The sequence below is a fragment of the Typopeltis vanoorti genome, chromosome 18 (assembly GCF_054136105.1).
Source record: "Typopeltis vanoorti isolate ZY-2024b chromosome 18, IOZ_Tvanoo_1.0, whole genome shotgun sequence".
NCBI lineage: Eukaryota > Metazoa > Arthropoda > Arachnida > Uropygi > Thelyphonidae > Typopeltis > Typopeltis vanoorti.
In genome coordinates, this window is record NC_143566.1 from 6,574,155 (window position 1) to 6,591,144 (window position 16,990).

General features: G+C 35.1%; 1 protein-coding gene across 2 annotated transcripts in view; it reads left to right on the forward strand.

Annotated features, from left to right (window-relative positions):
- Positions 1-16,990, forward strand: part of LOC150096472 (ephrin type-A receptor 4-A-like) — a 709,579-nt gene that overhangs the window by 519,601 nt on the left and 172,988 nt on the right. For both annotated transcript variants that reach the window (XM_090407961.1, XM_090407962.1), the window contains exon 12: positions 805-903. In XM_090407961.1, coding sequence (XP_090264087.1) covers positions 805-903 — 99 coding nt within the window. The remainder of the gene's footprint in view (positions 1-804; positions 904-16,990) is intronic.

The following is a 16,990-nucleotide window of genomic DNA, read 5'->3' on the forward strand; positions in this document are numbered from 1 at the left end:
CTCCCATGATGAGTCTTTTGACTTCATGGAGGCCTGGATAATAATAATAATAAAATAATTTTTTATATATGTCATCATATTTAATGTAATCTATTTTTTTCCCCTCCAGTTATATTTTAATTTAATTCTATAACATGCTACTGCATGCGTATTGGGATTCCATTGTAATCATGCTTTGATACTTAGGATGAAATATTTACTTATTAAAACTTATCACTGTGGTTATTACATGTATTTGTTTAGTTATGAATTTTCCACAGGTTTCATTGCACAATAAAGATCATCACATATCTGCATATCATTAGGAAATGCATTGCAGAATTAACTGCCATGGATGAAAAGCTTAAGAAAAGCTTTTCATCCATGGTAGATGTCTTAGAAGAATAAAGTACCAATTCTCTAACATCACAGAAAATGTCACACTGTGTTCATCTTCCATAAGATTATATTGCTGAACAGTGTCCTCTCCTATGTCAGCATTGCTTCTTTTGTTGGAGTGAGTTTTGGAATTTAGTCTTTATTGTAGCAGTGGATTCACTTGCAACAAAACATCATCCAATGTGTTTGTTATAATCTTATGCTTATTCCTCATCTGTGAATTCACTTGTATTGCAATATATCAACTAGGAAAAATTAAATAATTATGAAAAATAAATGATGACCTTAAGAATTAGATTTATTTGTTATATTTTTTATGTGAGGGATAGAGGAGCATCTGGCCAATATTTTTAATATGTACTGTTGTTAGCTGCAGTTTATATGATTCATACACTAATAAGCTTTTATGTGTATTTTTTTTTTTAGGCAAATGATGGAAAATTCCAGGTTATACAACTTGTAGGAATGTTGAAAGGAATAGCAGCAGGAATGGAGTACTTATCAGAAATGAATTTTATTCACAGAGTAAGTTATATACTATTATTATGAAAATATACATAAAACGAGATAAAAAAACAATACCATTTGTGAAATAAGATTCCTTTAACTTAAATCGACTGCCTATTATTGTCTTGAAATTTATTCATTATGGATGAATAAATTTCAAGATGTCCAATGCATAACTGGACAGTACATTCAGTGTACTGTCCAGTTATGCATTGATGAACTAATTTATTTATTTGTATGAGGTTCCTCCCACCATTCCTCCACTGTCCCTTAGGACTGGTTCAGCCCACCTAGTGAGGGATTAAGTATGTATTTTATGACTGTAGATCCGTTTGTGTTCACAGGCTGGTTTGCCTGTTCTGAGGGATGAAAAACCTGAATTTCCAGGTAAAAACCTTCTATTTTTTTATTTATCGTATGGCTTGTACACATGGTTAAAGACAATAAGATAAAATACACATGAATATAGATAAGATACACATATATGATAATATAAAAAAAAAAAAAAGTAAAACACTACATTTTCAGGCAAATACAAATATGAAATTTATGATAAGCATCAGACAGAAGATTAATCATATTTTAACATTTAGATTTTTAATCCAGTTGATCGTCTCTGGGAATAGGTCAAAGATATCCTTAAAGTCGCCTGGATATGCTGTCAGCTCACATTCCTGTACTATATGGCAAATGGTTTTGGTCTTGGCTCAACAGGAACAGTGGGGATTTGGAATCTTACCCCACTTTGAAAGTCAGTCTCCACATACACCATGACCTGTACGAATCCTGTTAGCCATCGTCCATATATTCCTGGGCAGGTCAAATCCAGATGGTTTTTGTAAGATGTTTATGTAATTACGAACTTCAGGTGATACTGCTTGGAACCACAGTACATCCTACCTACTCACCATACTGTCATGCTGGCTAAGAAGACTACGGGTGGCTTTTATGGCAGGTCTTCTGGATTTTAGTCTATTAGATAAAGCATCTGGAATAAATTCATGTATTGGGAGGTTTTGGTTATTTAAAATTCTTTTATATTCATAAAGCAAGGCTTCCTGTTGTCGCAGTTCCGGAGGAGCAGTATGGCTCAAAGTGGAGAGCCATTGTAAGGGTGTACTTCTAATGCAACCTGTTATTAAATGCAGAGCGGAGTTAAGTTGAGCATCTAGTTTATTGACATGGTAACTATTGAGCCAGACAGGAGCACCATACTCTGCTGCACTGTAAAATAGAGCCATGGCAGTACACTGCAAAGTTGTGGCACTTCTAAAAAACCTTCTACCTCCATATGAGAGCAGCTAACTCACCTTTAGTTGAAAGAGACCAGATAAAGGTCCTCACGTCATGGATGGGAATCAAACCTAGGTCTTTCTGACCAAAATTCTTTGTCTATACCGACTGAGCTACAGAGGCTCTTCTTAATGAACTGAGAGGATGAAAAAGGAATGAGGGCAGTTTATGAATGTATGGAATGAAATTTTGTGAACAGATAGAACTGTATAAGAATGATGAACTGGTTTAATGTGCTTAGTATGAGTTATCTGGAGAGAGGCTGTTGTTAGGAGTCAGAGTAATGAAAGAGTTAATGGTAAAGCAGACATATGAGGATATTATGAGAGAATAGGAGACGAAGAAAGGAAGACAGCGATAGGAAAAATGATTTATGAGTGATTATGAAATATGGATTAGGAAATGAGGGGGGGGACATAGTGTAGAAGGTGTGAAAACTGAAATCAGCTCTGCATGTGTGTGTGAATGCACGTATGTATGTTCAGGACAAAGAGCGAATACTTGAGAATGGATCTAGGAAAAGCAGGATCAATTGAGATAAAGGAGAATAGTCGATATCTAGTATGCACAAGTTTACATACTAGTTATGATGAGTTATAAATGCATATGTATGTTTTTATAAATATACACATACATAGATAACTGGTCCTCTAAGAAACAGAAATGAGTTGTTTGTTTATGAATGCTAAGAGAATTGCAAAAGATGAGGCAAGAATTTATTGGAGGAATTAAATTGTATTATCTGAAAATTCTTAATAAGAGTAAAAAAGTTTTAAAAATGGTATACCATGAGTAGACATATTGATAGAAAATTAATAATGGAAAAAACTCACGTACAAAGATTATTTAATAGTATAATTTTCACCTGTGTATCACAGGCATCTTCAGTACATTAAGCTCAAATTAAACAATAACTGACAATTTCCAAAAGCACCACCTAAGTAGCTGTTGTAAGATAACTAAAAAGATCAATAAAAAAAAAAAAATACAATAAAAAGTTAGGAAAGATCAGCTGATTTGTAAAGTACTATCTCCCATAAAGGGGATAGACGTAAGCTGTCGGATCTGTTTAAGTTAGGAGAATGAAGTAGAGTTTCACATGTTTCTTTATAAAGGCATTCCATGAGAAACTGATTTTGTGAAGAACTCTTGTCTTTCTCCAATGAACTCTGTGTCTAGTGAAGATGGCATGTTCTGCAAGTCCAGACTTTTCAAGCTTAAAGTATTCAATATAAGATTGGTGTTCTTCTAGCCGAATAGAGGCAGATCTTCCCATTTGTCCGAAATAAGATAATCCACAAGAGTATGGAATCTGGTAGACACCTGGATGATTAAGATGTGGAAGCTTGTCCTTAGGAGAAGTGAGAAAGGTGGAGATTTTTCTAAACGGTCGAAAGGCAACAAAAATATTCAGTGGTTTTAAAAATTTTGCTATACGTTCACTGATGCCTTGTACATAAGGTATAGTAATATACGTTATTTCTTCTGTGTTTGAAGAGGAAGACATATTAAAACTACTCAAAGTTCTTTTAATGAAGCATTTCTTATAACCATTAGATAGAAAGGAAGAAGTTATATATTGTAGTTCTTTCTGTAAAAGATAGTCTGAAGAACAAAAGGAGCGGGCCCAATGAACCAGTGTTTTTAATAGTTCCTGCCTTTTGACTAGGATGGTGATGAGATTCCGCATGGATATAATGGCCTGTATGAGTCTTCTTTCTATAAACTGAGAAATGTAGGTTACCATCTGGTTGGCGAAGAATCAGAAGATCTAAAAAGGCTAACTGCTTATTTGATTCTACTTCTAGGGTAAACTTGATCCTAGGATGAAATGTGTTTAACTTAGTGAGAAATTGTTGAAGTTCATCCGAAGAGCCATTCCATACAGCAAAAATGTCATCGACATATTTGAACCAATGAGTAGATCTGGGATAAATGTTGTCAAAGATACGTTGTTCAAAATGTTCCATAAAGAAATTTGAGATAGCAGGAGAAAGAGGATTACCCATTGCTCTTCCTTCAATTTGTTGATACAACTTATTTTTAAAGGAAAAATAACCAGAATTTATTACAAAATAAAATACGTTTACAATGTCTGAAGGAAATTCCTGTTGTAGTAATTCAATGCTTTCTGAAAGAGGCACATTTGTAAATAAAGAAACAACATCTAAACTGATCATGATATCAGAAATGTCCAAATGAAGATCTGAAATTTTATTTTTGAAATCCAAAGTATTTTTCATATAAGTATCAGTTCTTCTAGTTGAAGAGGAGAGTAAATTTGATAAAAATTTTGAGATTTTGTAAGTGGGGCAACCTATACAATCTACGACTGGTCTTAATGGAATGCCTGGTTTATGAACTTTTGGAAGACCATACAATCTAGGTGGACGACCAAAGAAGGTTTTAAGTTTTTTCTTTTGATCTTCATTCCATGTAGATACATTATCTATAAGAGAATTAAGTCTCTTCAATTGACTCCAGGTAGGATCCAATGGAAGAGGCCTATAAGTTGAATAGTTGCGAAGAAAAAAAGAGACATTTTTCTCTCATGTTCCTTCCTATCGTGAATCACTACAGCCTTCACTTTGTCAGCTTTCGTAATAATTAAATTATGGTCGTTCTTCAGTGATTTCAATGCTTTAAACTCAGAGTAAGAAAGATTAGGACAAGGAGGCTTGGCATTAAAAAGAATTTTCGCACATTCAAAACACAACCTGTTGGCTGTTTTTTGGGATAAGGATCAAATACCTCTGTCTATGTTACGAAAAAAATCAATAAGGGGCACCTTATTAGGCATAACAGCGAAATCATGTCCTTTTGATAAAACAAAATGTTCACAGTCTGTTAGTGGACGTCTGGAAACATTTATAACTACTTTATCTATATCAATAGTATTATTACTGGATCTAGGTATGCTGACCAGTGATTCAAATTTGCATTTTAGCTTGTCACGAGAATCATTAAAGACTTTTAAGTAAGAACTTGAAGATATGCGCATTACAGAATTGAAAGTTTCAACCATTAAAACAGATTCCATAGCATTTTTTATATCCATAATTTCTCTATTTAAGAGGGCAAGAAATTTTTTAGCTTCATGTAGCTGATTATTTAAAAGAGACTTACTAGCTTTGAAGTAGATCTGATGAGCTTTTGGGGACCTAAAGACTTCTTTTATTATACAACAGGTTGGAATAACCTGGGCCATCTTACATCGTTTAAGGAATATTAATCTGTTAATGCATTTGGCCTTCTTTACCAATACTTTACCGTATCTAGCAGATTGTTTGGAAATAGACTTTCCGTGAAGTCTAGCAATAAGTTTTAAAAGTGGTATACCGTGAGTAGACATATCGATACAAAATTAATAACGGAAAAAACTCATGTACAAAGATTATTTAATAGTATAATTTTCGCCTGCGTGTCACAGGCATCTTCAGTACATTAAGCTCAAATTAAATAATAACTGACAATTCCAAAAAGCTCCACCTAAGTAGCTGTTGTAAGATAACTAAAAAGGTCAATAACTTTCCTAAAAAAATAAAAATAAGAAAATAATAAAAATAAATAAAAAGTTAGGAAAGATTAGCTGATTTGTAAAGTACTATCTCCCATAAAGGGGATAGACGTAAGCCGTCGGATCTGTTTAAGTTAGGAGAATGAAGTAGAGTTTCACATGTTTCTTTATTTTTATTGTATATTTCAATATTTTTATTGTATTCATTTTTTTTTTAATTTTTTATTTTTATTATTTTTTTATTTTTTATTTTTTTAGGAAAGTTATTGACCTTTTTAGTTATCTTACAACAGCTACTTAGGTGGCGCTTTTTGGAATTGTCAGTTATTGTTTAATTTGAGCTTAATGTACTGAAGATGCCTGTGATACACAGGCGAAAATTATACTATTAAATAATCTTTGTACATGAGTTTTTTCCGTTATTAATTTTGTATCAAAGAGTGAAAAAGTTGGATGAGAGTGATGAAAATAGGGACAGAGAGCGTGGTGATTTTCAGAACAGGAAGTGTAGGGAGAAGGTGAGAGGTTAATGCTGTAGATAATACCAGAGAGATTGGACCTGTTCAGTGTGAAAATACAAAGGAGAAACAGAGGCAGTATTTCTGAGGAAGTATATTTTGAAATGGAGGCACACAAATTAGGGATGTTACTATAGTCCTGGAAATTTGAAGAGTAAGGTAATGTATAAGCAAAATGGTTTAGTGAACATCAGGAAGCTGACTGTCATGATTGTTCAATTATGGAAATATAGATTGAAATGAAGAGAGAGACAGCATCACAGAGAAGAGCATATGGCTCTTCTGTGTGAAATGGGTATGCTGATTTATAAGGGAAAATGCTACAAAATCATAATGGAACAGGAAAAAAAACAAAAATAAAGAACAAAGACAGATGACTTCCATACTCTACAAGAAAATGAACATAATAAAAGCTGGTTCTAATAACCACAACATGCCTAGAATGAAGGAACTGATCAAAAAGTACAAATCAGAAATAGAAAGAATTAAAGAAACACAACTAAATACCCTAAAGTTAAAAAGCAGGTTGACCAGCATATCAGCAGAGATAAAATTCACCAAGCCCTTCTACAACCAAATTAAAAAACAAAGCAAGGAACAGGAAATAGACAAAATACAGCACCTAGGCCTAACAGTTACAGATCCTACAGAAATAATAGAATTTCACATCTTACTATGGAAAACTACATGCCACATAGCAATCGAACAAGAAGGAATGGGAAGAAATAATCAGCAACCTACCTAAGATACCACAAGAAGACAGAGAGGATTTGGAAAGAGAAATCAAAGAAATAGAAGTAAAGCAGGCAATTTCCACACTGAAAGTAAATAAATCACCAGGCTCAGATGGACTGGTAAACACTTTTTATAAAACATCTAAAAACAACCTAGCTCCCATCCTGACACAAGTCTACAATGCAGTCATCAAAGATGGTGAATTAACACCCTCACAGAAACTAGGAATCATAACCCTAATCCCAAAGCCTAACACAGACACATTGCAGGCCTATCACCTTACTAAACACTGATTATAAAATATTAGCCAAAATAATAACTAACAGATTGAGCCCAACACTAAAAGCAATAATCCACACAAATCAAACCTATGTTATACCAAGCAGATATACCTTCCAAACAACCAATTTAATCAGAGATATCATCCAGTACACACAGAAAGAAAAAATAAATGCAACATTGGTTTTCCTTGATCAAAGTAAAGCATTTGTCAGAGTTAACAGCGAACTCTTAACAGCAACCCTAACAGCACATGATTATGGTCCATATTTCCTATGCATGATAAACTGCCTTTACAATAAGATAATCAGCAAAATATGTATCAATGGTAATCTCTCTGAGAACATCAACATAATGCAAGGTGTAAGACAAGGCTGCCCTGTTTCACCAACTTTATACATAATGCAAATTGAGTTGCTTGCAAAAATGATTAGAGAGAACTCGGAAATTAAAGGCTTTATAACACCAACAAAGAAACAGGAAATGTGTTATCCAAGCTGATGATGTCCCTTGCATCATAACCAACAACATGGCCCTTAGGACCCTCTTCCAGACAACAGAATAACAGGATCACAGATTAACAAATCAGAAACAAAAATAAAAGTATTAGGAGAAGACACAACACAACAACCAGTACCAATTACAATAATAGGAATTCCTTTCAACCACCTAGGCCAACTTGAAAATGAAGAAGAAATAATAATTAAGAAAATCACCTGTATAAAAGAAACCTGGAAACCTGTACACCTAACTGCCACTGGAAAAGCACAAATCGTCAATTTCTGCTCAGCAAATTGCAAATTAAACCACTGGAAGACATCATCCACAGCTTCTTCTGAAATAATAAAAAGGCAATGTTAGTAAAGACAAATTAGACAAAAAGCCAAAAGGTGTCAACACCTTATTACTAAAATTCTCTGGATTAGAGATAGTTGATGGAAGTTTTTTCCACTTGACTATGCTGCCAATTATATATGACCCTTCCTTTAATGCATAGCAGTACACATGTCCGCAAGGAGATGTGCTTTGCATTATGGGATACTAAGGCAAGTGATCAGAACTTATCCCACCTTTACCATGAGTTACCCTGAGTCCTGAAAATACTTCAGGCATAAACTTTGCTTACACTTGGATAAAGGATTAAGCCAAATATATAATTGGTAACACCTTCAAGAACTAAAAAAAGAAGACATAATACAAGCAATTAGAAACATTCCAACAGACACACTCCCACACGAAAAGGAAAAATGAGCTGGCCTGGTTGGCCGAGTGGTTAGCGTATGTGCTCTCCAGCCAAAAGGCTGTGGGCTCGAATCCCACTGTGGGCATGGATGTTTGTGATTGCCTGTGAAAATACCAGTGGTGGTGGGTGGTAGATAGTGCTAGTGTAGTCGGTGGATTGAGTTGTGGAGACGAAGAGTTGTAGAGCAGGTACCCTCCCTCTATGAGTCTTTGGACTTCCTGGAGGTGTCACGTAATAATAATAAGGAACATTGTACAGTGAGGATTTTAGAAAAATTTTTTAGAGAAAATAAGGAAAAAATAAAATTGGACAATAAGGTATGTAAAAAAAATAAAAATAAAGTAAAAATAAAGAAATTAATTAAATAAATAAAAAAATTATAAAAAAAAGGGAAAGTGAAACAAGTAAAGCAGAGCGATAAGAGGGAAGGGTTTTGAAGAAGTAGGAGTTGTGGCCATCTGGAAAATAAGGAACATTGTAACAAAGCAAAAGAAAACAACAGAGAATATTAAAAGAAGTTAAAGGGCCTCTATTAAAAACTACCTGAAACTACAGTTAGAAGAACCAGGACCAAATCTCTTCAGGAAAAGATGGAGTTCCACATCTGCATTATGTTATCTATCCGAAGGCAACATTATCCTGAAACACCCATGACTGAATTCAAGCAAAATGAGCGAAATGACCACAACTCCTACTTCTTCAAAACCCTTCCCTCTTATCGCTCTGCTTTACTTGTTTCACTTTCCCTTTTTTTTATAATTTTTTATTTATTTAATTAATTTCTTTATTTTTACTTTATTTTTATTTTTTTTACATACCTTATTGTCCAATTTTATTTTTTCCTTATTTTCTCTAAAAAATTTTTCTAAAATCCTCACTATTACAACTGTTTATAACCTAATCTTAAATAGGCCTGTCTCCCATGCTCGAGTTCAATTACCTGTTTATGTTCACTTTATTAAATTAAAGCTTATAGTGCTATTCTCTTAAACTATACTAAAAAATACAACTTTACCAGAGCATAAGTTAATCAGGCTAACAACCACACCACCATCTCTCTCATTTTCCCCAAGCCTTTACACCTAATAACCAATGTGAATGACAGGGCATGGAAATTACAATAATAGTCAAATTTCCCAAATAACTAACCCCCTGAGCCACTCTCTGGCCAGAAAAAAGACAAATTAGCAATCATTAACCCCTATCCTAAAAATAATAAATAAAAATAATAATAAAATAAAATAAAAATAGTAAATAAATAACCAAAACAATAATAAATAAATAGATAAAAATTAAAAACAAAATAAAACAGTATAATATGGAAATATACACTGTCAATCCCAGGGAGTAGCCAGAATCCACTTTTGGGAAGCTGTCCCCCAAAACTGGAGAGAGAGATCCCCCACCCCAAAAGCGAAATTAAAGAGAAAAAATCTGTATAAGATCTATAACTACCCCCCCCATCTCTTTCAGGACAGAACACTCACTTCATCTTGCCTGTCTTCTTTTCGCTCTTAAGGCCATACCTTCATATGAGACTGTCAAGCTGCCACCGGAGCAAGAGACTTGTTCCTGTAAGAGTTGATTACAACCTAGAAAAATGCAGATAATGTCAGTACTCAAAAAACAAGATGGCAAGCAACAGGTACTAGTGATAGATATAGGGGTAGAAAGTTGCTGAAACCATTCTACCTATGACTTTGTAATGAATACAACCTTTTTCTGTTTTTGGTGGGTTGAAAACCCAAAACCACTAACAAAATGGTACTAATTACGTAATTAGCAAAACAGATCTGGTATTCAAAAAATATTGATTTATAAGGGTAACTTCACGACTGGGCAACTCGTATATAGAGGCCAATGACTTCACATTACTTGCCTTAGCATCCCATAATGCAAAGCACATATCCTTACAGTTATGTATAATGCTCTGCATTTTGGGAAGGGTCACAACCCAGACCGGTTTCTAACTTTATTGAAGTATGTTTAAGTGCAGGAATATCTCTCCAAAAACTTGTGTGATCATTCAGATTACCCAACAAATTTAACTCAGTAATAGGCTCATCCTGCCACTGAGAACACTCAGCGGTGGCTTGGCCCAATGGCAGGCTCACCCCACCACTGATCAGAGCTGCTCATATCTCAGCAAAAGCAACCACTTCAGCACACAAAAGCACATCAGTGGGAGCCAGACCCAGAAGTGATACAGAACCATGGTTGAAGTAATGCAGAAGCCATATTTCCATATGCAAGTAGCCAAAAAGTGTCAACTTATTACTAAAATATTCTGGATTATAGATAGATGTTGAAAGTTTTTCCACTTGGTAATACTATAAATTAAAGATGCAAAGAAATTATATTCTTGGTATGCATAGCATTATACATGTCTGTAAGGATATGTGCTTTGCATTATGGGATAATGCTAATGATTTCACATTAAGGCAAGTGATGCAAAGTCATTAGCCTTTATATACGAGTTGCCCAGGCGTGAAGTTACTCCACGCACAAACTTTGTTTGCTTACACTTGGATAAAGGATTAAACTAAGAATATAATTTCTTGGCATCTTTAATTTATAGATTTATAAGGGTGGAAAGCTCAGGAGACTAACAGCTTGGAGCAGTCATGCAGAACGAGGAGTTTAGATACAAAGTAGATTAGTGTTGCACAGAGAGTAGTCAAGGGAATATTTAATAGTAACAATATGTGAAGGTTACATACACCCTCTGTCCAAAAAGAAACCGAACTTTTCGAAAATAGAAGAAACTAATGCCGACACCTGTTGTATCTTTTTGTTGTCGAAAGCGGCACCCTTCATTAGTGTTATGTCAACTGTTTATGACATTTGTTTCATTAGAAGCTGAGTTATAGTGCCAAGAGTGACGGTGTGTTTTGACGAACGGTTGGAAAATGAGTTTCAAACAGAGAGCTGTGATTGATTTTTTTTAAACTTGGTAAAAGTTTTACTGAAATGCATCAAATGCTTCAAAAAGTACAGGGATGAATGATTATCTCATACTGAAGTTTACAAGTGTTTTAAGTGATTCAAAGTGGTCATGAGACTCTTGAGGATGACAAAAAGCTGGGCCATCCAAAAACTTGACTGAGCAAAGTCAACATCTAAAAAGTGGGTGATTTCATCAAAGAAAACCCGAAATCGTCCATGAGATTGATTGAAGATGAATTGGGGATTCTAAAATCAACTGTGCACAACATTTTGACCGAGAGTTTGGGCCTTCATAAACTGAATTCGCAATTTGTTCCCCACAAGTTGACCGATGGCCAAAAAATATACTGAATTGAATACTGCAAGGACCTCATTAAAACCACTCGTAAGGACTCAAACTTCCTTGAAACGATCGTTACTGGTGATGAAACATGGTGTTTTGAGTATGAGTCCGAAACAAAGTGCCACAGTGCTGAGTTGAGACCACCAGAAGACGGGCATCCGAAAAAAAAAAGTCGCTTGAAGAAGTCGAAAGTAAAGACAATGCTGATTTGTTTCTACGATTCCAAGGGTATTATCCACAAAGAATTTGTTCCGCCTAGCTAAACAGTCAATGGTGAGTTTTATCTTGAAGTTTTGAAGTGATTGATAGCAAGAATTCGTTGTGTACGGAATGAATATCGTGATGACCGACCGTTCGTCAAAACACACTGTCACTATAACTCGGCTTCTAATGAAACAAATGTCATAAACAGTTGACACAACACTAATGAAGGTTGCTGCTTTTAACAACAAAAAGATAAAACAGGTGGCGCCACTTGTTTCTTCTATTTTCGAAAAGTCGGTTTCTTCTTGGACAGAGGGTGTATGTTTAATGAGTTAGGCATAAATTCAAATAAAGGTGAAATAATCAAGTACAGTGGAACCTCAGTTTTCGAATGCCTCTTATCTCGAACAAATCAGTTCCCGAACATATTTTCCGAACCCAAAATCCACCAGTTTCCGAACAGGCAAACCAGCAATCACGTGATCCACGAGCTGAGGTGTATGGTGGGAAAGCGTCACTTTCGCCGCAGCCTCCTCTCAATCCAGATACCTGCTCAAATTTACAGTGCCTTTTCTTGATTTTCTTTGTGGTTTGCTGTTTTTTTATAAATAAATTATTATTAAATAAGCCACCACAGGACCGAAGAAGGATAGTGATAGCAGCAAAGCGAAAAGAAAAGTTGTTAGAACCACGATAGAGGTGAAAAAGAAATCTTATCCAACATGAAAATGACGTTCGTGCCTCAGATCTTGCTATGCAGTTCGATATGGCGATATCAATGATCTGTGCAATACTCAAAAATAAAGAGGCGATCAAGGGAGCTGATGTTGCAAAAGGAGTGAAAGTTCTTATTAAACTAAGATCTCCGACGATTGAAGAAGTGGAAAAATTGTTGCTGATTTGGATAAACGAGAAACAGTTAGCTGGTGATAGTGTTTATGAGGCTATAATTTGTGAAAAAGCAAGGCGATTACATGATGATTTGTTTAAAAAACCCTGGTACAAGTAGTGCTAATAGTAAGGCTTGGGTAACCAGACAATTTTTTATTCAATGGATCCATTAAGTCTTTGCCCCAAATGTGAGAAAATACCTTCAAGAAAAAAAATTGCCATTAAAATGCCTTCTTGTGATGGACAGTGCTCCTGTTGTCCTCAAGGCTAACAGGACGAGTTGGTGGAGGAGTTTGATTTTTATCACAGTGAAGTTCCTGTTCCCTAACATGACTCCTCTAATCCAGCCCATGGACCAGCAGGTCATTTCGAACTATAAGAAATTAGCTCTGACACAGAATTAACACTCAGAGAATTCTGGAAAAATCACTTCACTATTCTCCATTACTTAATATTCTTGACAAAGCCTGGGTGCAAGTGACTTACAGGACCATAAACTCAGCCTGGAGGAAGAAAATTGTGGCCAGACTGTAGCAGACAGAGACATTCAGGGCTTTGAGGCTGTTGGCACGTATATCCTAGTTCCGAATCCGACATCTTGTTGTAACGTACTCTTATTAATAGCTAATTGATCACTAATCCAAATGTAGGGAAATTTATATTTATACTGCACCACCCTATATTTAGATTAGTCTATATAAAATAGTAGAATCAATTTTCAGTTAATTTAGCAGTCTCCTTACTCATTCAGGCCGAATTTAATACTTTTCACTTGAGGCTCCTGCAAGATTCGAATTATTTATGAACGGTGCAATAAAAAAGAATTAGGCAAACACAATATTGAAATTAACAAAACAAAAACATTTAATATGAGGTTATAAGACAAATACATGAATTCCACTTCTAAAATGAGACATTACAATTAAGTTAGTGCATCAGGTCAAATCATTCATATTAATTCAGTCTTCAAAATCTTCACATACGAGTTTCACAGTTTTCTCTATTACAAGATTCCTTACTCAGATTAATACAACAGAAATTCTTGTTTAATTAGTTTGCCCATGTCTCTCAGTTATACTCCATACTTAACTCTCAGCAGGCACTTATCATATCATTAAATACGGCAGATATTATTTCAAGGCAAATTATTTTTAACTTCTAACTTCGGCGAAATGCCACAGTAAATGTTAGAATAAGTGAAATGGAACTATCACTCAAATCTTCATACACAGAAACAAATAAGATATGACTGTCCTTACCGGAATTTATCTTCAGCAAGTCAGATTTAATGTGAGCACATCTTCAAATTATTTTTATTACACCCATGGAACACATTTAAAAGAATTCTTCAAGATCATAACTAGATAATTATTTGTCGCGCTTCACAATTCTCGACGGCAACTAGAGGGCAGATTGATATCCTTGTTTACCAATTCACAACAAATTAACCTCCGTACAATTCTTCCTAAAAGCAATATAGAAATAAGTAGTAATTCTATGCTAACCGGATCTATTCTGAATCCTTCATTAACCTTCCAGTCCTTTAATTATCCAAATACGGCACCAAATTCCTATTAATGCCTCTGCTGACTTTACTTTCAGCTATCTATAAGTTTACACTTCGTCTCTGCACACTTCTAAATACTACTCTCTTGAATTCCTGCCCTTCAGTCCTTTTTATTTACTTTCACCCACTTGCTTATATCCTTCCTTTTTTCACTTCCAAAAACTCTCCCTTCTTTACTCCTATATTACCACTCATATATATTTCTTCTCCCCTCGTTATCGAAGCTCATGGTCTCCCCACGCGCATTCCATTTTATTTCTCTCTCCATGGCAACGAACAAAACGTAAACATTCGTGTTAATGTTACATAAGGCTATACTTTTACATTGAGTAATGAAAAACATTAATAAAATATTACAGTTACTTAATTTTCTCTTTCATTTCATTTACAATTAATAATAATAAAATATATGTTACAGTATATGTATAAGGTACATATAATTTCTCATAATATTATTGAAGGAATAAAGTAAATAAGATAAATGATATTTATCACTGAGTCCTTCCAATAGTAAAATATACATTAAAATTATTTAATCAATAATAGCTGATGAAATTCAGGAATAATACATGAATAATAATTCTTAAGCAAGGGATTAACAAATCATTTTTAAACAAGTCATGCTTAATATATGATAGGTTATGTTAAATGTGAATGAAGAGCAAAATATACATAATAATTTCATTCACAGTTTAACAGAGGCCGAGTATGTTGCTGTTGTCAATGATGTTGTGTCTCTGGGCAAAAGCATGGGCTTGGAAGTTGGCAATGCTGAAATGCTGATGTGGAGAACCACAGGAATGAGCTCACCACGGAAGAACTGGAATACCTTAAGAAGGAACAGCAAAAGACTGTGGTTGAAGAAATGTCTTCAGAGACAGGAAGGAAGGGAGGATTCCTAGTTCTTTGATCAAAGAAATGTGTGTGAAATGGGGTGAGGTGCAAAGTTTTGTGGAAAGAGATCACCCTTTTTTGTCTATATTTTATCTATTTATTGTGTTTATTCTTTTTTATGTAAGATTTTATGCATTTTCATTATTTTTGTATACAATTTTATGCATAAAGTACCGTTGTAAAGGTTTAAATAAGCAATCATCTGGGGTTTGGGAATGGATTATTCCATTTTGCATTAATTCTTATGGGAAAATGGTTTTCAGTTTTCAAACAGATCTGTTTCCAAACAGCCTTTAGGAATGAATTATGTTTGACAACCGAGGTTCCACTGTAGTTTGAAGAAGGCATTATGGAAGCAGACAACAAAGTAATTGTGAGTTACTTGCCTGATTTACCAAGCATACCATGTTCATAGTTGGCTCCAAAGATAACATGGTTAGTAATATAAATTATTTCAAAAAAAAAAAACAAACAAAACACACACACACAGGATGATCAGAATTAAAGTATCCCCGCTTTTAAGGTATCCCTTTTTTTTTTTTTTTTTAAAGTATCCCTGCTTTTAAGGCCTTGTGGAGTGTCATCCAGTGATTCAAATGCCGTGAAACTTTGCAGAAATACAGTATGCATCATGCAAAAGTGATATCTGAGAGGGGGAAACATAGTTCCATAATTCAACACCAGGGAAGCTGCCAACAACAAATTCATGGAATTTGCATAATCACATAAGTTGGCACGTGCCAGGAGGGTTTAAAAAGATGGACACAGAATTTTCCCTTTCATTCTGGTTATTAATACTGTCCACAGTGATGGCACCAATCTTGCCCCAACATGCTTTGCTCATGAAGCTCTAATACCTAAACAATTGGAATACTGTTGCTGCACTCTGCAACTTTAGTTGTCTGAACAAATGTCGATGAGGTCCACTATCTCCATGTGCTCTGCAAGGAACGTGTAGTCATTTTTAAGAAATTCGATTAATGGGAGTTAGACCTGGTAGAGGTTGCAAACCACAATAAGTGAATGAAGTTGCTACTGCCATGGTGGAGAAGGCCATGAATAACAGTGTTGGTTACTGCAGTGCATATGCTGTATCAAGATACATGGATATGACTTGAACAACTGTCAGGAAAATTCTATAAAAGATTTGCGTTATCATTCCTTACTTGAGTGGAGTTGGATGGTGCATGACTGTGGATGATTTCGTGGGAATATGAGGCTCGCTCACACCTGAATGGAGCTGTGAACACCCACAGTTGCTGGCCATGGGCTATGCAAAACCCACATGAAATCCAACAAATTCCTTTCATTCACCAAAAGTTACTGTCTAGTGTGGGTTTACAGCTTTTTTTTTATCATTGGACCATTCTTTTTTGAGGACATTCGCCAGTTGGGTCCTGTGACTTTCTCAGTTACTGCTGAGCAAGGCACAGGACACAATATAATAAACAATTTTGTTTTACCACAGCTACATGTATTCAGTCATTTTTATGCAGGATGAGGCCCCATCCACACATTAGTTGATCTGTACAGGGGGTTCTTTGAGAACATTTCACAGAAGTCAGAGTGAATGGCCATGCGTTTCCCACTGCATGGCCACATTATTCTCCCAATTTGACCCCCCCTGTGACTTCTGGTTCTTGGGATTTGTCAGACAGAGTTTATTGGGATCATC